General features: G+C 39.2%; 1 protein-coding gene across 2 annotated transcripts in view; it reads right to left on the bottom strand.

Moving 5' to 3' along the window:
- Positions 1-3,885: 3,885 nt before the first annotated feature.
- Positions 3,886-25,772, bottom strand: part of LOC134843953 (NADH-ubiquinone oxidoreductase 49 kDa subunit-like) — a 286,758-nt gene continuing 264,871 nt past the window's right edge. The window contains exons 2-9 of one of the 2 annotated variants that reach the window (XM_063860332.1): positions 8,765-8,965; positions 8,365-8,644; positions 8,211-8,252; positions 7,871-8,137; positions 7,723-7,791; positions 7,452-7,650; positions 7,075-7,328; positions 3,886-5,224 (exon numbers count right to left, since the gene is read on the bottom strand). In XM_063860332.1, the coding sequence (XP_063716402.1) occupies positions 4,866-5,224; positions 7,075-7,328; positions 7,452-7,650; positions 7,723-7,791; positions 7,871-8,137; positions 8,211-8,252; positions 8,365-8,644; positions 8,765-8,935 (1,641 nt within the window). In that variant the 5' untranslated portion in view covers positions 8,936-8,965 and the 3' untranslated portion in view covers positions 3,886-4,865. Of the gene's footprint in view, positions 5,225-7,074; positions 7,329-7,451; positions 7,651-7,722; positions 7,792-7,870; positions 8,138-8,210; positions 8,253-8,364; positions 8,645-8,764; positions 8,968-25,772 lie in introns of both variants that reach the window. The other variant, XM_063860333.1, reaches the window with a different exon arrangement.

Genomic DNA, 25,772 nt, shown 5'->3' with positions numbered 1-25,772 from the left:
ATATATATATATATATATATATATATATATATATATATATGTTTTTCAAATTAGTATGGTGTTTTCTGCGTGTGATAAAAAGATCTAAAAGAACGCGTGCAACTGAGGCATTTTCGACATTCATAATAAAACAGGCAAATTGCACAACAAATGGCGAAACAATCGCTACAAAAACAACTTCACTTGGTAAACTACATTTTACAGCTTAAATTAAGCATGAATAAGCTATTGTAAGCCTAACTCGCTCAAAATTAGAGTAAAATCAAAATTTAAAACCGGTTTTCTAGACTATAGGAAACTTTTTGGAAAAATTTTATGTTCGAATCACGACTGAAAGGTCTATATTATGGTTTATCACTAAATTTAATCCGATGATTATTTTTAATAGCTAATTTCGCGGGGAAAACAAAAGAAGATAAAAACTAAAACACCCGATTACAACGTTCCTCCCCATTTCCAAGGGTCGGAACAAAAACGAATGAATTATCTCATAACCAGAAAATTCGGTTCAGGTCTGTACGGGAGACTAATTTTAGAGTCTGAATACAAAATTTAGATTACACAATGAATTTTTTTATTTCTATTTTCAAAGCTCAAGATTCATGGTAAAACTTAGGGCAAGGATCCATTCTGTCCGATGACCTCAGGAGCATGAAAAGTCAAAGCAAAAGATTCAAAAAAAAATGTCCAAATATCGTATCTGATGTTTTTTTTTCAAACAACATATCAGCAAAAATTGGAACTCAATTACATGCACCATTACATGAAAACATCGAAAGAAATTTTAACTATAGTGAAATTGCTTCAACCTCCAGAAAACACAGTGAAATTGCTTCAACACAGAAAACACGAGCAGTAGCTACTAACCTGAAAAAATAAGACAACAAACGAACGGCCACGAGACGTTGTTTTTTTTTAAGCCAAAAAAATTCAGATTGCAAAAAGCCGAACAGCATGAACTGAATCATTCGATCTTGTACCATTGCAGTTCCACTCATCGACGATACATCCAGGCCAAACGTACATTATAAGGCACTGATTTTGAACTAATTATAAACCATTCCATTAAATGATTCAGTGATATTGTTAAACAAGTTTATATCATGAAAAAGTATGTGATCCAATTCGATAACGCTAACTAATCGCAAGAAGCACTGAAAAGTTGAGAAACTAGGAAGAACTGTCTAGAAGGGAATTTAAGCTTCAATTACTTGGCCAGAACTCAATTTGGAATAGATATTTGAACGCGTTAGAATTAGGATATTATCGTTGCTGTCAAATCAATCGCGGGTACGAATTGAACATCACCGATAGGTAATTGCATTAACGCACGCAAAATTAAGTCCAGCAAATTAACTTTTTTATTCCACCAAATCACAAAAAAATGATCGCAGGTCAAATATATTTCTATATGAGCTCAGGGCGTATATATTTCAAGTGCCACAAAAAGTCCCAATTTGCTCCAAAAATATTACCCCTAAAAATAAGAGAATTGGGTTGGATGAAAGTAAAATGCTCGTATACAATACGCTCGCAAGATCGGTTGTTTAAGAAAGTGTTTAAAATGGTATGAAATGCTTGACGTATATGAAAAGTCAGTGCCGCGGCAACTAAACCAAGCCGACAACTAATGAGTTGATACATGGCAATCCAAAAACGAACATAATCCAAAATCTATCTCTGATCAAAAAATTTCCATTAGGAAAAAAGATCTCAAATCACGAGCCTTTGTCGTCCAAAGAAGCATAATTATGCGATTCAGTTATGAAACAAGTATTAAACACAGAGGTTAATATGACCGATAAAACTACTGGGAAAAACTGAATGAGTAAAACTTTGAGTCTACAAAATTTCATAAGTGACGCACGCCAATTATGAGTATACATAATTGCTAAGTAACGCAAGCCAATTATGACGCATTAGCAGTACAAATCAATTTGAAAAAAAAAATCTAACTAACATGCCTCAATCTATAGAGCGGACGCATTTTAACTAGTATACGAAAAAGTTCATTTAAAACATCCGACCCTGCTCAGGTTCGAACCCTCTTATTTTGTTGCTGGTCTCCTTCCCTATCTCTACGCTACAGAACCATGATACCTTGAAGCTAAAGTGATATTTGTAATATAATAGTCTGTGTTAATATCCTTTCCTTAGCATTGGCTGTACTTAATAGCTGGATCAAAATGAACATAATTTGTCGCAACAATTGCATCTTACATTGGAAAAAAAAAGAAAGTTCATACTATAACACAAGCTACGCTTGTGTAATTATGCAATGATTCTGATATACAAGGGTTTCGCGCACAACCATATTCATAACACTGACCTCTTGACTGTATTTCGGTCGGTGGGGATTTTTTCGATACTGGGTAACAAGCATTTGGCAATAAAAAAATTTTCTGCAGTTTCTGACAAAACTACCGTGCTAAGAGAAATATACAAAATACTTCCAACAGTGAACTATGGTGTAATCTAAGTAAACATATAACAATCACTGGAGTTTTATAGACACAGTGACGGACCTAACACAACTTTTCTGTTGGACAGAACTTTCAGTAAAAAAAACTTTGATTACGTTGGCGACTTAATTGCGCTTTTTACCCTTGCGATAAGCAAGGGTATTGCAATCGGGTATTGGACTTTTTCCCCAAATATCTTGTTCAAGGAATGTCAAAATTAGAAATGACAAATTTAGGTTGTTCATAATCAATTTAATTTTCTTTGCTTCCCCGGAACACTTAGTCTGGAGGTAACGAAAGCCTCTGGGACGGCAAAATTCCTGGGTCCAAATCTGTCAGGACCTGCTTTTTCCTAACAGGAAGTAGTCCGTTTCAAAAAAACCTGATCGGCGTTTTATTGTCTGCATAATTTTTGTCGGCTTAGTTGACTTATTGTTAAATTGTTTTTCTTTATAGTTTTTTTTAAAGATTATACTTGCTTTTAGTGTTCTGATCTACCTCTGCTGTTTGCAATTTTACTAGCCTTGACTTCGTATTTTTTCTTTGTTTTCGCTTAAAAACTTTATTCTGTCCAAATGATTTCGGCCTATTTTTTTAAGCTTGATGACATTATTTTCAGTCGTATCAACGGAAATTTATTTCTTATGCTCACCTCTACAAAATGCTAAGAACTTCAATAGAAATAATAGTTCACGTTTTTGATGACAACAATTTTTTCGGCTGTTTTTTTTCCTTCTTTTCGGCTTGATAGGTTTCGTCCTGTATTATATCTTCTTGTTGGCATCATTCAATGAGCGAAAAACGTTTGTGTGTGCTTAAGTTTTGAGAGTGAGGGGAATTTCATAATTTCTTGTTAGTCTTAAATTTTTTCATTTTCTTTTTTTTGGGCTCATTAGATTTCGGCCTATTATATCAGCTTAGTGGGCTCAGTTATTTTCATTTGCCAAGTAAATAAGTTTTCTGAGTACTTGCGTGTTTTGTGGGCGAGGGGGACTTACTATCTGTTCATAAGTCGGAACTCCTGTTGATTTTTTTTTCGACTTGAAAGATTTCGGACAAATTTTCGGCTTTTTTTACCGCGAAGTACATTAACTTCCTATGCTTATTACACATTCTATTGTCTTGATAAATTTTGTATTCCGCTGGAAATCTAAAAATTAAATTCCACTTTCGAAACTAGAAACCGTTCACAATTTTTTGCGCCATTTCCACGTTCAAATTTGGAGAGCGCTATTTACGCCATTTTTAGCAGATGAATTTCAATAGAACTCAAAGTGCATATATACCTGAGTGCATTCATAAATGCATCAATATAGAAGAATGCACATCTGTAGTTAAAGACTTTTCCTGAAAAAAAAAATCAGCAAGACCAAAATAAGAGTCTTCACTACCTTCATTACTCTTAATAAATAATGAAAACAACTTGTTTGAAACAGTGAAATTATAGACTAAAAAGTTATTACAAATAAACTGAAGTAATGAGCTACGAAATATTGGAGGTTTCAAATAACAACAACTAATCCAGCGTAGTCAGGTTAAGATTGATAGCGTAATGCATGAGAATCACATTCATATACCTCGCAAAATCTAAAAGGCCGAAGATAGTTTCGTAAATTGAAGGATATAATTTTGCATCAATTCTATTTTAAAATCCTAATTCATACAGTTTAGCGCCTTGTAGATCTAAATTAAACCGCAACATTTTTATCTCTTCAATGATTTTACAGCAGTATCACTTCTATGGTTGCAATCTTGACTGGTAATAAATCTTAGCTGTATAATTTAGGAGCAAAATAAACAAATAAACGTTAAATTTCATCGTGATAATTGAACATAATCAAACGTGTAGTAAAAACGGAAAACATGAATATTTAGAGATAGAAAATGTTATATATATGGAGAGTTTGAGCCCTCTATATAGAGAATTTGAGCCCTCTTGCCAGTTAGAGAAGATCATCTTCTATTTCACTAACTTACAACCAAAGCCTTTTTGGGCTAATAGAGAATTGCAAAATGGTAATGTGAAACAGATCACTCAGGATGTAGCAAGTTCAAAATTGAATTTTGGAAACATTATCAATGTCTTTTTCCTACTTCACAGCAAAAAAATTAGCAAATAATTACAACTCAGCTTCATTTTTGCTTTTTGATACATAAAACCAGAAATCAGGCGGGACATTGACTGAATAACAACAAACCAATAGTTTTCACATATTTTAATTGGCTAGACGGTACTCCGTAACAGGCGACAATTCGTACAAGTGGAAATTGAAAAGGAGAACTAGTTTATCGCAGCATTGTCAAGAAGTGTATACTTGCTCAACTGGGCTAGCACTCGGGTCTACTGTCACGAATAGTCGCCTGTTACTATAAATTGTCGCCTCACAACTTCCCTTGACCCTTTCAGCTTTCGACATTAGCTATTCTTGGATTTGGTCCAGGAAGACCCACTAAAACATCGTCTAACAATTGCAGTGCACGACACATTGTAACTTCTACCCAACAAGGAGTGCTCTTTATATCTGGTCTAACGTAATCCGGACCCCATCCTTTAACAAAAGATATTCTTAACAGGCATTGCTTGCGCAGATCGTCCACGCCTATACCGGCAGCTATCTGGAAATTGATTGCTGGCGCGATTCCACCAACTGCAGAGGGTCCGGGCAGGTTCCCGCTAACAGCTGCTGCTTGTGCCGCAACAGCGCTTTTCACCGTCGCGGCTTGTTTCTGTAATTCTCCGTAACAAAGGCTTAGATCAAATACTAAAACAGTAAATGCACAAACATATTATAAAACAGAGGCGAAGCGGAGCTTCGCATCACTTGCGATACAACAAAAATGATTTGTTAATGATTGCAAATGAAAAGACCAGCAAATGAAAAGACAAATAAAAAATTGAAAAAAAAAATCAAATGAAAAGACAAATAGAAAATTGAAAAAAAAAAATTCAAAAAAATGTATAGACGAAAACTGGAAAAAGGACGATCTTCTGCAGAATTTCGGTAAAAAAAAATTACCTGCACAATCAGAAATTTTACAAAGAGCTTTCAAAAGCTAAAAAGAAAACGAACCTTTCTGCGGAAAAGCCGACAAAAATTAGCAGACACGAAAGACTAAAATATTCGAAAACTTTCTATCTTCAAAAAACAGGTACCGTCCGGAATCGAACTTGTTTCCACTAGGGTGTCACAAATGCACAGAACACGCATTGAATTTACAAAAAAAAAACAACTTCCAAAAACTTCTAATGAACAGCATGAAAAATTTTTCTAAAAAAGCAAAAAAAAAATGAAACTTCATGGAACTAAATTGCTTGTCCAAAACCGGAACACACTAAAAAGTTTTTTAAATAGAGTAAAAAAAATCCATATTTTAGGCAAACTAAGCCGACAAAAAACAGACCCATAGAAGTCCGACAAAGATTTATTGAAGCGCTGTCAATTTTCCGCAAATAAAAAAACAGGTCATGGCCTGATTCGAACTAATGGCATTTGTCCTTATAGGAAAGTGCGTTAGCTCTTCCCCACATACGCGAACTAAAGTCTGACTTTTGATTTCATAAGACCCAAAAGTAAAATGATTCAAGTTGATTCATTGATTCTATTATACTAGTTGTTAACCCAAAAAAGTCTATATCGTAAGCGTACTAAACATAGCAAACCAACAATTGTAAAATTGTAAAAGAACAAGGAAATCAAAAAAATGATTAAAATGTTTTTACGCTTTAAAACTTTCGAACAAAAAATATATCACGTTGAAGCTCTTTGAATCAGGGGCGGACCTATGATTGTCTCAAGGAAATTTTGATAAAAACATAGCGAACAGATAGTTCTCTTTAAAGATAGTCCCATACAGCTCTTTAATTTTCTAGAACAATTAATGAGTGTCGCTTTTTGATAAATTAACCCAATTTGATAAAACTGATGAATAAAAAATTGATTCCAAAATCCATTTTCAAAATTAGAAGCCAATAAGCGTCTAACTATGTTCATCGACTCTTTAACAGGCCAAAAACGGCGTTTTCAGCACTTTTTGGATGCTTTCGGGGTTTTTGCTCGCGCTTCCCGTCAAAATTAGGATATAGTGGCGCCAAAAGCGCCTTTAGAAAAATTTTAGGATTGGTCGCCAAAAATATGTCATAAAATAATACCAATGTGGGCCCTTTGTTTGGTGTGGGGTACGAATCCCTGAGGAAGCGGGAGCGTCCGTCGCCCCTCCCAAATCCTCCTTTGTTTTGAAATTCAAATACTGTTTATGATTCACTTTTTTCGTTAAAAAAAACTCATTAGACAAAACTGGATCAATTAAAAGTTTACATTAATTTTAACAAAGGAAATGAAACGAACTTCAAGAAATAAAGTCAAACCGCGAAAAATTAAATTTGAGCGTGACCAAACTTCAAGACTTTTTCCTAAAAAAACATCAAGATACATATATGTGAAAACCACTTCGTTCTTTGACACTTAATCGCTATTTCGTAACGTCACGACATTATCAAATTTTCGTTTCGGAATTTAACTAACTTCTACAGTAAACAATACGCGCTTTCTCAGAAACTGTTGACCAAAAATCACAATTTTGAAATATACTGTTCATTATTCAGTATAAGTACCTTTAATTTCGGCATTGGGGTATATCTTATGAACAATATCTCCAGGTGATCGTCCACTCTCTCTGTCTAAGTAATAACTCTGTACGAAAACAGGGTGCTGACTTAGACATTTCAACCACACGTCCCCTTCGCCCTTTAGTTCCAGCTGGATTCCTTTTCCAATGTGGAGTCTCGCCTTTTCGCTGGCTGATGTTCTGTGGACATTGCTTAGTGCTCCAAGGCAGAATCTGTTGTCACGTACTGGATCGACGTATCTGAATTTTAAACAAAAAAAGCATAAAACGGATGCCCACATTTTGAATGAAAAATAATTATTCGCAGGCTGATGTAAGCGTTACGCAGAGATTGAACTTTGGGGGAAATTTGAGAATTATTACCCGTCAACCAGGATGACTCGGTGGTCTCTTGAGGCCTTGAACTGCTCTCCGACAGGTGTGTCCAACTCGTAATACTGCACGTGACACCACTCTCGAGGAACTGGTTTCGAGGATAGGGGACCGGAGATTGTAAGCCCAGCTGTGCTGCTAGATGGCTGTTGTGAGAATCCAGAAGTTGAACCGAGACCATTAGGACCCCCTAAAAAACAAAACAGAGTTCTGTACCAATGTCTTAGAACTACTTTCAAAGTTTAATCAAAACTCTACTCACAGTATCCCTTTTGATCGCCTGAGTTCTGGGCAAACATGGCAGATGTTTCAGGTGTCCATTGATGCGTATCTTTAAGCAAACGTAGAAAAGTTAGACATTCAGGCGTACAACACCGTGATGACTAAAACTAAAACTCAATTGTAATTACTTCGTCCAGAAGAAGGTCCCATAGGAGACTGAAGGGATCCTGGAGCTTGTGATGAGGGTGGGAGGGCACTTGCAGAAAGAGGAGAGGCGAAAGGGTCAGTACTGAAGTTGCCTCCCGGCGGCAGTCCAGGCACTGATGAGGTCAGCTTCGGTGGTTGACTGTGAGGATAGAGTGAGTGTTCATGCTGAGCATGCAACAGGGCTGCTGCTGATACGCCTGAGTGCTGCATGACTGAAAGTGACCTCTGAGCATCTTCAAGAGAACCTCCTGTAAACATTTTGCGTTTGACCTAACGTTATACTAACTCCTGAACATTTTATTTAAACATGATACATTATACCTCCCCAATCGCCGGCAGCATGAAGTGACAGTGTCGAAAGATCTGAAAACACAATAATTTAAAAAACAAATAATGGTAAATTCTCACTAAAGATGAATTTCGTCTCAACTTGCTTCCGCAAAAAACAACATCGATTATTCTTTAAAATTCTTACCAATTGAAGGTGAAACTACGCGTTCATAATGGTAGGGGTTAACGCAAACGGCATCTGCTTTCTTCTCGAATGAAAATTGGCAATAAGCGAGGGATTTCAACTCATTCTTATGTAAATCAGGCCATCTCCAAATTTTGGAATATATGACATGCGGGAAACCTTTTCTCCCTGCGACTTGTAGCCTTCCATCAAGGGTTCTAGGAATTGTAACACACTTTGTGTGAGTCTGACCATTTGATTGAACGGCTGCAATCAGAGCATCCAACTCGTCTTTTTTGTCCTGAAACAATATAACTATTTTATTCGGATAGTCTTAAATCTTTTCGAGAAATGGATAACGCCAAATAAAATTGCGAAAAAGCATCCCATTTACTGAACACGTTACCAGTTATCTACTAGCCTTGAGTTTTTTGACAAGCGACTCAACGGCTCGTTTAGAAAATGACTCCGATTCACCACCTTGTCTGTAACACATCAACTGATGCACGATACTCATAGTAGCGTCACCACTTGTTATGCTGGCCGAAGAACACGGTACACTAGAGCTCGCCATTGTTGTGACCATGGTCATCTAAGGTTTCTTCAGTCTAATTCACAAATTCTGAAACAATGTTCACCAATAAAAAAAAAGTGCGCCATAAGTAAATCAGTGCGCCATAATAAAATAATAAGTAGCTCCAGTATGCACCACTAGTTATGACTTTTCGTGATTTATAGTCAGAAGGTCCCCCAAAGATATTAACCCTTCAAAAAGATACAAAAATACAGTTTGGGGGCTAGTAGTCTTTGGCCAATTGAAAATTTATGGCACTAACGCCATTGATTTTTTATTTTCGTACAAATGGGACTGATTTATCATTTCAGTAACTGTGAATACCAACCTTGACGAAGCTGAGCTTCGCATCACTTGCGATACAACACAATCATTAAAAAAAACAAGCCGATAAAAAATGAAAAAAGTTTAAAAAAACTAGGTCGAACAAAACTTTCGTACGCCTTGATGAAGGACACTTAGAGCCCAGCTAAAGCTGCTGGTACGTGTATGATAAAAAAAATCAAATTACAAAAGAGGCCCTTCCGTTTATTTACAGTAAGTGCACAAGCTAGATAGGGCCATACCAGCGTTATAAAAAAAAATGCATATATATCAGCAAGCTGTATCATTTTATCAATGAAGTCATGAATCAGCATTCAATGCATCGTCGTAATGTTAATTTATCTTAGTCATCCTTCCTCTACAAAAGCGTGAGAGGAAGAATCTGAAACAGTATGATATTGCATGACTTGCAAAAAACAACAGGAAGCAGATCGGGCTGAGAATGGTGTTAGAGTTTTTATAAGATATGTGGACGACATAGTTAGAACTGTCAAGGGCGATCCTGGGTTAGTTCTCGAGGCTGCCAATAAATTTTTTGAAAAGGTAAATTATAAAAGAGACCCTTCCGTTTAGGGGGGTCGTGCACAAGCTGGATAGGGCCCATACCAGCATTATATAAATACATCAATGAACAAAATTGCAGGAATTAAGTCAAGTCAGCATTTAATGCCTTGTCATTAAAAGTATTTACTTCAACCGTCCCTCCACTACAACATCACTAAATGAAAGGCTATGAATTGCGTCTTACGCAGTGATCTGCAACCCCGTATACAAAGGATAGCGCTCCTGAGCAGCGCGAAGCTTATCTTAGTTCTTACATAGTTTATTGTTTCTGCGTAGCTTTCATGCCTTTTTTTCACCTGGTTTGTCAGCTATCCGCTGCATTGTCCGAGTAGCTGCTGGTGCGGCACCACCAGTGACGCCAAAAATGAGCGGGCAGAAGCTGCTCTGTTCGACTTGTAGAACTCTCTGTTGGTATTTTGAGTTTTTTAGTGATTCGTGGTACTTATAGGCGTTTTTCAGTAGTCTTCGTGAAGTTTTTGCGTGCGGGTTGAAGACTTTGACATCAAAGAAGGTTCGGCTAAACCTTGAGCCCCATAATCCCTTTGCTTTTACTTCTAGTCGAGCGTCTTAATCAGTTGTGGTTGAATTGTTGACAAAGCTCTCGCCTTGCAACGACTGAAGTTTCGGCTCGATTTCAACATCAAAGCAAACCTCGCTCATGAGCGTCATGATTTCGTTATGCCTAATGTGGGTGCATCCACTTTTTGCACAGTGAAGGGCGTGGGTAAGGTCAAAAGATTGACCACATGCACATGTGAGTGGAATGTTGGTTGGTTCCCATCCATATCTGAGATAAATTCCATGCCGGAATTCGGATTTATTCAGGTTGAAATTATATCTGCTAAGAGGCAGTGCATTTAACCAGTTTGAGGCTCCTTTTTCGGAGGCCAACTCAAGTGCGTATTTTTCATTGTCGCTCAAGTTGTTCAAAATGTTAGTTCTCTTTTGGATTGTTCTTTCAGTTACAAGTGTTTTAATTTTTGTATAGATTTTTTCTTGCTCAGGTGGAAGCAGGTGGAACTACCCTTCAACAACACCACAGGTTGTACCGTTCCTACTTATCAATTTTTCGTTTTTTTTTCTTCATTTTTTCATAATTTTTTTAAACTCAGATTTAAATAAAACTCCTTGATTCATTGGCCATCCGTTCCCCCAACTTTCTACGTAAGAGCTTCTCCGTTGCCTTTGCTGTCTGTGTTTCAAGTGGATGCCCCGATTCCAGGCAAGGCGAATCTCTGACTTTTCACAGAAGCTTGTAATTGGCACATCAAGGACCAAATATATCAAACCAGCTCTAGTAAAATCTACAATTCACTCCTACCGCGGCACCACACTCCAAGATCTTTATGAAGTTGATATTATCTGCACCATTTAAATTTGGAATTAGATTTTCCTGCAGTATCTTCTCGCAGGCCTGCATGTTTTCTGTGGTATTGGGGTAGTTCTAGCCAAGAACGATAATTTTTCTTGTACCCCTTTTGTGTAACAGGAGTACACGTTTTGTGGTGATGTTTTCGCGATCTTGCCAAGGTTTTTCAGTATTTTAATTTGTTCTTCTAACTGAGTTTCTAAGAAAGTTTTACATTCAGTCACGAATCCTATGACAGAACCAAGTACTCTGGCCCCTTTCTTCATTTCAATTTCGGTATTTTTCAATATTTTTATTGCCTCATTGTATTTTTCATCTTCTACAATGAGCTGGCTTTTCGATGCCTTAACATGATATCCAAAGTATTTTCCGTGTTTGATAATTTTGTCGAGAACTCTTCGCAGGCTTTTCAAAGAACCGACTGCGTTCCCATCGTTTGCATACCATTTCTGTGTTAGGCTGTTATCGTTGACTAGTTTTTATAAAGGTAAAGTGGCTAGCCCGTACATTGCGATTGCTAATGGGTCTCCTTGTGTGGTTCCTTCTCTAGATAGGATTACATTTTTACGAAGAGATTGGATGGATTAGAGTATGAGTTCTGTATTGCTGGTAGTATCGAAGGGCATATATTTGCAATGTTTTACAAAGCCAGGTTCCGGTTCAGGGAGTTAAATGCATTTTCCGCGTTTATCAGTAGTTTTGCATCGGAATCTGTTTTCTCTTATTGCTTCCTAAGCGTATGAATTGCATATTCGATGCCACATTTTTGGCCAACGCTCAGTTGGTAATTCGATCCGAGTACCATAAGTTCGCTTTTTAAGCATTTTGTGATCGCTCTACCTATTATTCAACGGATGACTTCGCCTATGCCAATCGTCCTAACTCCTGGGTTTTTATCAAGTGGAATTAGTCGACAGGCATTATATGGTTCAAGAAGCTCATGACTTAGTATTTCTGTCGATATTTTCTGTGCGATTTTGGCTAGTGTCTTTGATATTTCAAATGACTGTTGACCAAAGTGCGTTAGTATGCGTCTCAACCCATTTGCATCCAGACCTGAGGGTCCATGAGAACCATGTGTTGTCATGGCAGCGTTCCTAATTTTTTGGCGTTTGTTTGGTCGAACGTGGATGAGTGGAAAGGGATTATATCTTCCGAGCAAGATGTTATATACTTGCTCTTTACTGACTCAGCATGAGGGTGTTTCTGGATGAGGATTTGCTCAAGAGTTTGACCTTTGACGGTTTCCTCGAGTGAAAGATCTCCCTTGGAGGTATCAGTTAATTTAGCAATAGCACTCAATATTTTCCGGTGTTCATTAGTTTAATAAACTGCTGTGCTTCAATTTCTACTTTCTTTTTCTTACTCTTAACCAAGCGCATTTGCAGCGCATTTCCCTCGTTAAAAAGTTCGTCCAGTTCGCCCTTATGCCATTGCCTAAGCCTTCTTGCTATAGTTTTGGAGTTCGAACCAACACTCTCCGATTTGGTTTTACATAGCATGAGGTGAGGGAATATCATTGTTGCGTGCATTGCGTATGTGTTTTCTTGTGTTTCAATCAACGAGTTGAGGATTCTATTTAGAGTTTCTATTAAGTTAAACCCAATTCTGTTTTTTTGCGAGGATCATGAAGACTGGTTTCCAGTGCACTACTTGGCTGTAGATTGTTCTTATTTTATCTTTTGTTCAGGTGTGGGATTTGACCAGGTGTCGGGTGTGGCTGTTATAGTTTCGTTGCTGTTTGCAGGATTTTGATCGTTAGTCGAAGGAGCCTGATGAGGTTGAGTTGGTGGGGCTTGAATGTCAATTGTAGTGTTGTCTGTAATCAGGGAGGTGCAGCGAACGCATTTGAAATTTTCGTCGTGGTCACTGGCTCGGTTAAGGCCGCAGCATTTTACATGCATATAGGCTGCGCATGTTGTGCAACATATTCCACGGCCACGAAGGTGGTTGTTACATATGATGCAAAGTGTTTGATCGGAAATTATTTGAGGAGGAACGGTATCGTCAGATTATCAAGAGAATTTATAAATAACATAAGCAAGAAAATTTGTAAAGAATTCATTACCAAAGAACGAGAAGTGGGTTAGATGCAAGTTAAGATTGGGCGAAAGAGTTAGTGAGTGTCGATGAACAAATTTATTGATTAAGTTAAACAGCACATGGTTATGAATGTAGAGTTTGCGGTTAATATCATTGTTATTGGAGCTTTGTATTCTTTTGGGGATAATCAGGGTGCCTTGTAATCGGAACAAGTTCAGTTGCAAAAAAGCTTGAAGGCACTCCTCCCAGTAGCTTTGTGATTTGAAATAAAGAAGTTGAGATCGGAAAAAGAAGGATTAAGAGTGTCCAATTCTGTAAGTTTTTGGGAAACTTATGACTCTTTAACAAGTTTTTGAGAAACTTATGACTCTTTAACAATTTTAGCTAGCTTTTTTGCCTAATTGAAGCTTTGTACAGGGCTGTTACTCTTGATTCTCAAATACTTGGAAATTTTTTTTAAAAATTCAAACAAGGTTTCTGAAAACCTATTTGTTGTTCAAAAAAGGCCAATTTATCAAAAAAAAATTTCCTATAATCTCAAACACTACCCATCAGAACACTTTTTTGTTGCTTCTACTAACCGTTGACAGTTTCATGGTTAGTACGCTTTTAGTAGGTATTTTGTGAAAAGTTTTCGAATTTTGAGAGATCAATTTCTAAGTACCCTCCGCAAAGAACACGTTCTAATTTCATCAAACAGGGAAAGTGGGCAAACAAGGAAGGCGGCTTTCGAAACACAGACGTGCAGAAGCACACCGAAACAAAATCCGAGTTTCAGATTTGGAGAAAGGGATTAACCTAGCGCAGCTTTAATGCGGTAGATCCAGTGACAACATATGAGAAGTTCCTAAAGTAGACCTGAGCCGGACCTCTTCGCTATTTCAAAGGATACCACAAAAAATTTCGACGTCCTGAAAACGTTCATCACAAGGCTTTCGAAACGCACTTAAGGAGGTGAAAAATTACGAAAGACTCTAAAAAACTCAGAATCATGCAATGAGTAGTCGAGTAGCTGCATCGACAACTGGAAAGAACTAGAGATGTCTAAAAAAAGTTTCTTCGAACACTTGCTAAATTGGGACCACATATAAACTATATTTATTATTTGGTTATACATTGGATATTTTATCTCTATAAAATAATTAATAATAAGCATTTTTAAATTAGCATGGTCATAGGTTAGAGCTTAAAATAACTTAGAGGTTATAATGTTGGTATAGAGGTTATAATGTTGGTCGTAAAGTATCACCTTTGACATTCCCCGCGAAAAATTCGTTATACTGTACTTTCACCACACAAAAAGAATGTTCGGACACGGGATAGATGGTGTGTACACTGGTCGGGAAAACCCCACACAAAAGCCCGAAGGGCGAGATAATAGCATAATAATGGCATGATACTAGAGAAATTCAATTATAAAATTATTGGCTTATTACCACATTAGCACCTGATGGTTGAGATAAGTTAGCTAAAATATATGCTTTTCGTTACGCGCAAATTTGTTCGGACTCGGGAATGGCTAAGTGGGTACGCTGGTCGGGAAAAAGCCCCGCAGTAGGACTCAGTAGGCAAGGTGATGTCATCCAAATGAACGTGAGTTTATCCCACGGTAGCACCCAATGGGTGAGTCAAGGTTGGTAAATGAATAAATGCACTATTTTATGACTCATGTTACAATTTAAGGTAGCTCGAGATAGTCCAATTGTGGCGTATTAAGCCGGTAGTGAGATCAATTTATTGCTATAACTGCATCTTAATGTTAAGCAACATAGGTCAGAAGCAGCAAAAAAAACATACTAAGTTTAAAGAGTTATTGGCTGTAAGTTTTCTGAAAGTTTGAGTTTTAATGACACGATTGCTATACTTCAGCGGATCTAAACTGCGTCCCGGTTTGCGGCTCGATTAATCGTCCATTTTCTCAGTTCATTGAGCGTCATTGGCCGTCCTAAGAGTTCCATCGCCGAAATGATAGAAGGAGAGTTTAGCCAGTCTGGATCAAGTACAATTGGGTAAGATACTGACTCCGTTGTTTCGGAGGGTAGGCCCGATGGGTGGAATTCAGTAGTGTGAACCTCGGGGCTGATTTTAACCTTCTTGCGTGGGTTAGCACTTGGGTTAGATGTACCGCTCGAATATGCAAAACTTTCTTCAAGCAAATCCACTGTCGTTGGATCCGGTGTCGACGGTGATGTTGGGGTTGTTAAGTCTACCACATCAATTCAATGACTCTCCATTTCGAGTAGTATGGTGGGGTGTGAAGTCGATGAAGTGTTGGGACGTCTAAATTCTCATCCGATATGTCTACTACACTAGTAAACACTCTCTCGCCCAGCATTGTTGGGGGCTGTCTAACTCGCATGGGTCTGGTGTTATGTCGTTCGTAAATACCGGGCAATTTTTTGGAGGGCGGTGATTTCACCGGTAAAGAAGCTTTTCTCTTCGCAGTGCTGGACAATTTCGCTGTTGTCTTGGTAGAAGTAACCTCTAGTTGTTGTTTCTATGTTTCCTCGATTGTGATCGGGTCGGCAATCTTTTCAGTTTGCTCTGTACTGGGATTTTCAGGAGAAATTGGAAATTCTTGGTTACCTTTGTCTGCTTCTTCGTGGCTGTCCAGGAAAATTAGTGGTGGATTTAGATGAAATGTTGGGTTATTGCCTTCGGAGTCAAGATCGATCAGCGGAACTTCTGTCCTTTCTATTTCCGGTTCGTTTTGATCCGTGATTTCGGCTTTAAGATCTGTTTGATCTGGTGATAGGTATTCTGGTGACTTTTCTGGAACGGTAACAGTTTTGGTCTTTATTTCCTTTAGTGAAATCAGGTCGCTGGCGTTGTCGTCTGATGAGTTTTCTGTTGAATTGTTCGTCGCTCTGTTTTCGTAATCACCATTTCGTAGATGGTCGGGTTTGCCCAGCGGGCTTGACTCGTGGTAATTTTCGAGGCCGAACGGGAATCTCATTCTTTTTCCTTGCTCTTCCTCCTCTCTAAGGAATGTCTCTCGAGAATTATTCATCGCCGCGTTCCGCCTCGCAATATCGAGCTCTTGAAATTTAGCCTGGAGGTTTCTTTTTTTTGAGTCGCTCTTAAACTTTTGAAACCGACGTTTCTTTGAGGTCTCGTGGTCTTCCTCAGGCCCTTTGTTGCATAGAATTTGACTAATTGGTTTTTCTTTCTCGGGCTCGGTTTCTTCAGAGCTGGTTGTCTTTTGATGGCTAAATCAGATTTACGTATTATTTTTCCATTTTTTAGAGTAGTTGTGTGGTCTGACTGTCTTACAATTTCCTCCTTGAGTTCTTTATAGAATGGTTCACTCTTCGATCTATCCTGAACTTTTCTATATATAGTGGTCTTACCCGGCGGATTGTTCAGCACTGAGTTTTTTATGCCCAAGGCATCTCTTTTTTCTGCGCGGGAGAGGGCTTTCACTAGAGACCCAGCACTGGTAGGGACATATCTCACAGTATTAACAATCTCATCTGAAGATGATGAGTTCTCGTCCAGATCTCCGTCCTCAATACCGTCGGGGGCGTCCCAGTCGTGTCTTCTTTCTCGACTCATGAGTTTTCGGCCCTTATCTATGCATAACAAGGTTTTGTTCCAATCAAGGTTATCTGAGGATGGTGACTTGACTAAATTATGCCAGATAGTATTTGGGGATCTACCAAAGTGAGCTTCGAAGGGAGAGCAGTTAAGCGACTGTTGTGTTACCGTTCTTAGGCATTTTATTATCTTCATTAATGCAGATTCTAGTGATGGTTTTGGGCGTTCTTGTGCCATAACCAAGAGCCTTTCCTTAAAGGTTCTAATTAAGCGCTCGACTAATCCTGTGGCTCTATGGTCACCCACTGGGCTAAATATAAACTTTATGTTATATTCGTGGCAAAATTCTCTAACTTCTTTAGAGATAAAATCAGATCCCTGATCTTTTCTGATAGTTCTAGGTATCCCATGTAGAGCTATCTATTTGCAAAGAAAGTTAATGATAGACTTTGCGGATGTGCAGGATGTTATTTGAGCAGAAGGGAATTTTGAAAATCTGTCCACCCATACCAATATGTATTTTTTTGTTCCCCATACTAATGGTAACGGACCGGCGAAATCTAATTCCATTTCTTGGTTTGGTTCTTCGACCGTTGGGAGTTTCCCGAGGGTATTATGGTTTGAAAGAGGTTTCAGAGTTTTACCTGCTTTAACGCACTCGATACAGTTTTCGCCGTGGACTTGAATCTCGCGATAAATTTTTGGCCACCAGATGTATTGGGTTGCCAGACTTTTCATTGCAAACTGGCCTGGCTTCGTGTAATTGATGGAGCATTGTTGATCTCAAACATGCCGGGGTAACTAGTCGATTGTCCAAATAAAGACATCTTCCGCTGATGTGTAAATTATTCATATACGATTTATAGTAATTTCCCAATTGTAAAATAACTTGTTTGCGGTCTTCCTCAATTGCTTTAATTATTTTTTTCAGTACTAGATCTTGTTTTGATAATAAAGACATAAATTTCGAATCAAAAATTTCTGGCCAAGAGAATGGAAATACGTTAATTTGACTGTTTTCTTCTTACTAGGTGATCTTTCTAAGGGATTATCCGACGGGTTGCTAGTACTTGGTGTTAGAGTATCCATGTTTTCAGTTTTAAAGTGTTCTGTCTGTTCAGTAAGTTCTAGTTGTTCGGCCATATCTTTCAGTGAATTGTAGTTTGTAAAAAAAATCGTTGATTTTGCAGGATGAGTCACCATCTTCCGTTCGCGAGTGAGAACTTTGGCACACTGAAATGTTAGCGTATTTAACTATAGCTTGGAAAGTTTCAGCGGCGTTCGCAATTCGTTTCTCACTTTCAATTTCTTGGCAGGTCATATGATTTGTCGACTGGCCAATCGTATTGCAGTGTATGACGTCATGTGCTAAGAAATGTTGGGAGAATTTATTTCTTATTTGCGGCCACGAATTTCTCGGCATCAGATGATCAAAACCTAGGAGTGTACTAATTTGATTTACCGAGGCGATAACAAACTTTTTGTCGTCGAGTGAGACCAGTACGGTTTTGCCCGATGGGTGTCGAGATAGGTAATCAACAAATCCCAGGTCTTTACCCGGTAAATGTTCGACGGTAAAGTCGAACGGTAGTAATTTGTCTGCCCAACGGGTGAGACGTGATTGAGCCGTTTTAGTATATTTGTCGTCTCTCGGTGCTCCTATTAAGGCTTTATGGTCTTCTCGCTACGGTTTTCCAATTCCCCCGATGGTCTTGTTCGATGGACGCGCCCAGTCCCAAATGAGATACGTCGAATTTCACTCGGGTATTCAGTTTTACATCAAAGTGATGATTCGTTACCGTGTTACAAATTTCATTCTTAACTTTTTCAAACGCCTCGACGTGCACTGTGGACCACTTGAATGGTTTGTTTTTCTGCATTAGTTGTCTAAACGGTGCTGATAAAGACGCCAAATTTGGTATAAACTTGTTGAATTGGTTAATAGATCCCCTTAGTGATCTTATATCTTTGATACAGATTGGTTCTTTCAGGTTTCTGATAGCGTCAGATTTATCTATAAGTGGTGTCGTCCCTTTTGAATCGATTTTAAATTCCAACCATTCTATGTTATGAGTCAAGAATGTGAATTTTTCCCATTTTATGGCTAATCCTTCGTCATCTAGCGTTTTAAAAACGTTGATAACTAGTTTTTTGTGTTCGTCCTCGCTACCCACGGTAGCAAAATAAGATGTTGTCAAAGTAACAATGAGTGTTTGGTAGTTTTTCCGTCAGACGGTCCATTATGCGTTGCAACTCATTAGGCATATCGCCTAGTCCATAGAATCCGGTTTTAAAACGGTAAGAGCCTGTTACTTCTTCCCCCACGATGTTGAAATTACATTGGTTACTTGCCTTTCTTGAAAGTGGTATTTGGCTATATGCGTACTTTAGATCGATCAATGAGAACCAAATGTTTTTGTCGTCGGGGCCGCTAATCGTAACAGCTACGTTATGAATTAATTCGAATAGATTCGGCATTTGATATCTATTGCGAAATATCTGTTTGTTCAGTAATTTCGAGTTTAATGCTAGTTTAATTGATCCGTCTTTTTTGGCTGTTATTCCGATAGGGGAGATGAAACAATCTTCAGAGCATCTAGACAGTTTTTCGATCTGGCCAACTCTTAGTAGTTGGTCAATACATAGTTTAACTTTAGGGAGAAGATTGGCTTTATTGGTTCGTTAAAATAAGTGTTAACTATAAATTTCTTTGATCTACCGGATCTTTTTATGAGGTCTGAAAATTGTCTTGTTACGTATGCTTTAAACCCTTTACCTATATTGGCTTTATTGGTTCGTTAAAATAAGTGTTAACTAAAAAATTCTTTGATCTACCGGATCTTTTTATGAGGTCTGAAAATTGTCTTGTTACGTATGCTTTAAACTCACTTTGTGATGGTGTATCTTAGTTTTGTTCAGGTTTCTTGTCCGATGCAAATCTTATTTGATTGACGTCTATCCCGATGGGTGATCCTTTCTGAGATCCTTTCTGAGGCCCGTTGGGTGGAGGTTGTTTCTGGAGTACTACTATTCCCAGGTTTGGTAATATGTAGTTTCCGAGGAGATTTCCTTCGGTAATGAATAGTTTCTGATCACTAGCGTCCCAACACTTCGATCGAAATCTCACCCGAACTCTTCCAATGATGTTTATTGTGCTCCCGAAGCCTTGGTACGCTTTTTTTGTTAATTCGCTTTTTTTGTTAATTTAAAAATCTATCTCGTATCTTTAGTTTGTGAAGTAAGTCTTTTTTCATGAATGAGACTGGACTTGCTGCGTCAATCTGTATTTCCGTGCAGTAAGGATTGAAATTTCCCAGAGATACCATCAACGTCTTTTTTAGTTCTAAACATTCGTGGTTAAATACGGTTCTCACTCTGCGTTCGATCTTGTCTTCGACTGCCTTTATCTGGGTATACGTATCCACTGCTAGAACTAGGAACCCATCTAAGTTTACTTCGAATTCAGGATTTTCCTGCGGGATAGCCCTGGTCTTTTTGTTTTCCTGAGGTGTTTGTTTTTTTTCTACTATGTTTTTTTTGGGTTCTTGCTGAACTCCTGCAGTGTTTTGCAAAGTGGCCTTTGCGTCCACACGTATTGCAGTTTCTGTCTCTAGCTGGGCATGTAGTTAGCTGTCCTTTCTCGAACTGCTGACCACAGTTGCGGCACTAATTGTTTTCGACAATTTTTAGGGTCGGTTTGTTTTTTATGTATTTTGGTCTCTGTACCGCATTATACGTAGGGAATTTTAGGTACTATTGATGAATTTTGGTACCTTTCTCGTGGACTAGTACATAAGATAGTACCTTTTCTGGAGTCAGGTATTCGATGCATACTTTCTTTTGTATTTCAACGTTTCGCATGTTTGTAATGAAGATGTCTCTGACTAACTCAGGCTCGAGCTCCCCCAGCTTACAGTTTATTAATAACTCCGATAGTATTTCATGGAAATTCTCTAAAGACTCGTTCTCTTTCTGTCTCCAACCAAAGAATTTAAATCTTTCGTACGTTAGTGACCGTGAAAGTAGTTTTGATTAATTCCCAGAATTCAGCAGAGTTAATATTCAGTATTGTTTTCCCAGGATTTTTATGTGAGAAGCATTTCTGTCCTTCTCCTCCGAGAGCCAGGTAAAATTGTGACTTTAAAATCTTGTCAATATCTCCGATTTGAAGTCCCTTGAATTTTGCATTGTCTTCTGCCTTCCTCCTTCTCATTTCTTCGTTGTAATTTTGGATAGCTATTCGGTGTTGTTCTTCTTTTTCCGCCAGACGGGCTTGATCATCGGATGGTTCCGCTGGTTCTGCCATTGGGTATGCTAATTCGGTTCTAACCGGTGGGTTGATTACATCTTCAATGTCCACGGAATCTTTCGCGATGATAGTTGGTTGGAACTTTTCCGACCACTTTTCCCAGTCGTGTTGGCTTTCACTCGATGTGTTGTTCCAAAAAAACTGCGCCATGTTAAAAAGTTAGGATAAGCCGTCTACAAGTTAATATCGGTTGAACCTAAACTAAGACTAGGGTTTAAGACAGGTCGGGTTAGGATTCCTACAATTTGTTGTAGGCAATTATTTAATACTAAATAAAAGACTAAGGTAACTACGCTAAGGTTAAGAGATAATAAAAAGGTTGAATTAAGATTTAGTCTCACAAGATTGGTTGCATATCAAAAAGTAGACAATGAACAATCTCTCTCGATCTACCAAAAGCCGTTGCGTTTTTGGCAGGTATTTTTAAATTAGCATGGTCATAGGTTAGAGCTTAAAATAACTTAGAGGTTATAATGTTGGTATAGAGGTTATAATGTTGGTCATAAAGTATCACCTTTGACATTCCCCGCGAAAAATTGGTTGTACTGTACTTTCACCACACAAAAGGAATGTTCGGACACGGGATAGATGGTGTGTACACTGGTCGGAAAAACCCCACACAAAAGCCCGAAGGGCGAGATAAAAGCATGATAATGGCATGATACTAGAGAAACTCAATCATAAGATTATTGGCTTATAACCACATTAGCACCTGATGGTTGAGATAAGTTAGCTAAAATATATGCTTTTCGTTACGCGCAAAATTGTTCGGACTCGGGAATGGCTAAGTGGGTACGCTGGTCGGGAAAAAACCCCGCAATAGGACTCAGTAGGCAAGGTGATGTCACCCAAATGAACGTGAATTTATCCCACGGTAGCGCCCAATGGGTGAGTCAAGGTTGGTAAATGAATAAATGCACTATTTTATGACTCATGTTACAATTTAAGGTAGCTCGAGATAGTCCAATTGTTGCGTATTAGGCCGGTAGTGAGATGAATTTATAGCTATAACTGCATCGTAATGTTGGGCAACATAGGTCAGAATCAGCAAAGAAAACATACTAAGTTTAAAGAGTTATTGACTGAGAGATTTCTGAAAGTCTGAGTTTTAATGACGCGATTGCTATACTTCAGCGGATCTAAACTGCGTCCCGGTTTGCGGCTCGATTAATCGTCTATCTTCTCAGTTCATCGAGCGTCATTGGCCGTCCTAAAAGTTCCATCGCCGAAATGATAGAAGGAGAGTTTAGCCAGTCTGGATCAAGTACAATTGGGTTAGATACTGACTCCGTTGTTTCGGAGGGTAGGCCCGATGGGTGGAATTGAGTAGTGTGAACCTCGGGGCTGAATTTAACCTTCTTGCGTGGGTTAGCACTTGGGTTAGATGTACCGCTCGAATATCCAAATCTTCTTCTAGCAAATCCACTGTCGTTGGATCCGGTGGCGATGGTGATGTTGGGGTTGTTAACTCTACCACATCAATTTAATGACTCTCCATTTCGATAGAGGTTGCCTCGATCGTTGGTATAATGGTGGGTTGTGAAATCGATGAAGTGTTGAGACGTCTAAAATCTCATCCGATATGTCTACTACTAGTAAACACTTTCGATGAGTCTGTTGCCACAAAAAGAGGTAGTCAGGACTGATCTTCAGCCATTCGAACAGGAAACACAGCCATTGGCAAAGATTTGGTGCGTTAAGATAGAAGAGGATACGCATCGGCCCAACGAGCTGAATAGTCAGATGAGGGTCATGAAGACGTACTTGAAGGCGAGATACAGACGCTCAGACCTACTAAGAGCATAAAGAAATGACCGAATGACGAGTAACTTGAATAGGTGGATCGAAAATGGAATACCAGACAAAGGTGACCTGGAGGAAGACAGTTACCGTATTCTGAGACAGTATTACATGCAAAGGGAGGGAAGTTTATATCTGAACAAGGACGGGATCGTGGCTTGTAAGAGAAGAGAAGAAGACAAAGTTCTGTACAACGCAATATAGTTGCCGCAACTCTATCAGACAGAACTTTTATTCACGTCGCATGATCAGATGGGCCATCAGGGATCGACAAGGTATACCAAAGGATCCTGAAGCGCTTTGAGTGGCCTGGAATGAAGAAGGCATGCGAGAAGTGGGTAACAGCATGTCTGCCATGCCAACAGGTCAAGGATCCAAGGAAACTGCGACTTCCCTTGCAGTCGATCGAATCATCTGAATTCAACGAGGTGGTGCAGATTGACCACCAGAAAATATGTATGACAGACAGTGGCTATAATCAGGTCTTGGTCATAATAGACCACTTCACGAAATATGCAGAGGCCGTGCCCTGCATAACAGCCTCAGCAGAAGAGACGTGCGATCATCTAATCAATACGTGGATAGCGGGACATGGTTATCCGATGACGTTTCAGTCGGATAACGGAAAAGCTTTTGTGGGAGAACTTACGAAAGAGCTCATGAGACGCTCACAAAGGGCTCAAGCTCACTCCACGACATACCATTCTCAGACGATTGGCTTAATGGAGAGGCAAAATCGGACGTTGGTGTCGATGCTGAGGGTATATTGTTCCAGGTACATGGCCGATTGGGACAGATACCTTCCACAGTTGATGGGAGCTTACAACAGCACGCAACACTCCACCACAGTAGTTAGTCCACAAATGATATTAATTGGACACTAGAAGTCTTTGCCCTTGATTTTTTTTACCCAGAGTATGAGGGCAAGAAAAATCACCACAAAATTACGTATGGGATGTGATTAGACGTCAATAAGAACAAAACAACTTGTGTATACGGAACACTCAGCAGGCGCAGGCAAGGCAGAGGAAAAGTTTCAATAAAAAAGCAGCTGGTGCAAAAACTTACTTGGTAGGAGACTACGTATGGGTATTTCGAAACGTTATACCACCGAGAGGAACAAAAAAGCTCCTAAAGAAGTGGAGGGGACCCTTCATGATTACAGAAGTGCACCAGGAGGGACGTTTTCATAGACTGAGTACCGGTCGAGCCGCTCACTACGAAAACATTAAGCCACACAACCCGTCGACGGAAGACTGGTGTATACCTGCAGACATGGAAGAAGGGGATTATCTGATGATGGACCCTGCCTGTGAGGTCAATGAGAAGAGCACCAGGGGAAAGAATGATGGGAATGAGGTCTTAGAGGAAGGATCAAGTCCAACACTGGACCTGGATCCCAACGAGGTGATTGAAGCAGATGAAGAAACTTTACTCTACGCGGAAGAGGACTGGCAAGACACCGAAGAGATAGAGGTCCCCAAGAATTTGGAACCAGATCTTCCGTTTACAATACAGACTCGTCAGAGTGACAGAACAAGGCTCACGAAGAAATACAATCCTTACGGAGATGACTTCGTAAAGGACAGAATAGATCTGAAGAAGATAGTGGAAGAAAAGGTGGGTCTAGAATAAATAGGTGGGTCTAGGTGGGAGCTCCTGACGCCTCGCGAACTAAGTCGACAACGGAGGTGCGACCCCCAACTACGACAGGGAGAGTAACAATACCGGACCCAAGTGATACCCTAGGTGACCCAGTCGTGGAGCAGACATTGCGGAAGTTGATAGAAACAGCTGGACGACTAGTCGCTAATAGGAATGCGTCAGGTTTCCTGGTGGCTGCACTCTATGGACGAATAGACGACAGGGCAGAGTGGAACTCTCCCTAGAACAGCGGACATGAGTTTTAGGACAGCGTTAGCAGCAGATTTTAAGAGAGAATATAAAAACATAAAATTCCTTTCGAAGCTAAGACCAGGAATGAGAGGCGTAGCAGCCTTGCCTCCGGCGGCGTCGCAGATACCGGGAAAGTATTTATGCTTCTTGGTGACGAGGGCGACGGAGAAGCGGCACGTGGATCCGAAAAAACCTAGTCTTGTCCTTGACGAGACTGAGAGACTTCCTTGTGGAGAGGGAGGTGAAGGAACTCTCGCTTCGAGTATACGACCCGAACCGAGGACGACTGCATCCACGGGAGCTGTATGCACTACTACACGTAATCTTTTCTGATACTAACATACAAGTATACTTACACGAGAAATATTATTTGAGTATAAGCTGAGTTTAGGTTGCATGCAAGAATGTGTCATACTAAGTGTGCTGTGTGTGTTGTGTGTGATATGTTGTGTGTTATGTATTATGTTATTAAGACGCTGGATACGAAGGGATCAGTGACCATGAATAATCGAATGACAATCCTAGGAATAGATCCAAAATTTGGACTGTCCATTTTTAGGTTGAATTCCAAAGTTTTAGCAATAAACCGATTTTAATACAATTCAAGATCAAAATTTTTCATCTGACTGTTTTAAAAAAAATTTAGTACAAAATTAGAGTGACGCTGACAAATGTGAGATTCATTCATGACCTCTTTTCTAGATGATGATGATGATTTAATCATGCATCAGATTTCAATTGACACACACTGATAATCAAACTGAATTTAATTTCGATTTGAATGAATTGATTGACCTAGCGGAGTCATATGTAGGACCGATGATAGATGCGATCTATCGTCGGCTGATCGATCGAGACTTCGTTCTGGAGGACCCAGAGGTAGTCATGTTGCTGGTCGTCTTACTAAACATCTTAGGGCATGATAACCGTGGGGACCGCCCCACGGAAGTCTTATTGATGACCGCATATGGAGAAAGAGGAGTACTAGAGCGCCCAAACATGAGGGTAATGAG

Source organism: Symsagittifera roscoffensis, chromosome 4 (genome assembly GCF_963678635.1).
Source record: "Symsagittifera roscoffensis chromosome 4, txSymRosc1.1, whole genome shotgun sequence".
NCBI lineage: Eukaryota > Metazoa > Xenacoelomorpha > Acoela > Convolutidae > Symsagittifera > Symsagittifera roscoffensis.
Note: the sequence above shows the minus strand (reverse complement) of the source record. Positions and strands in the feature narration are given on the sequence as shown.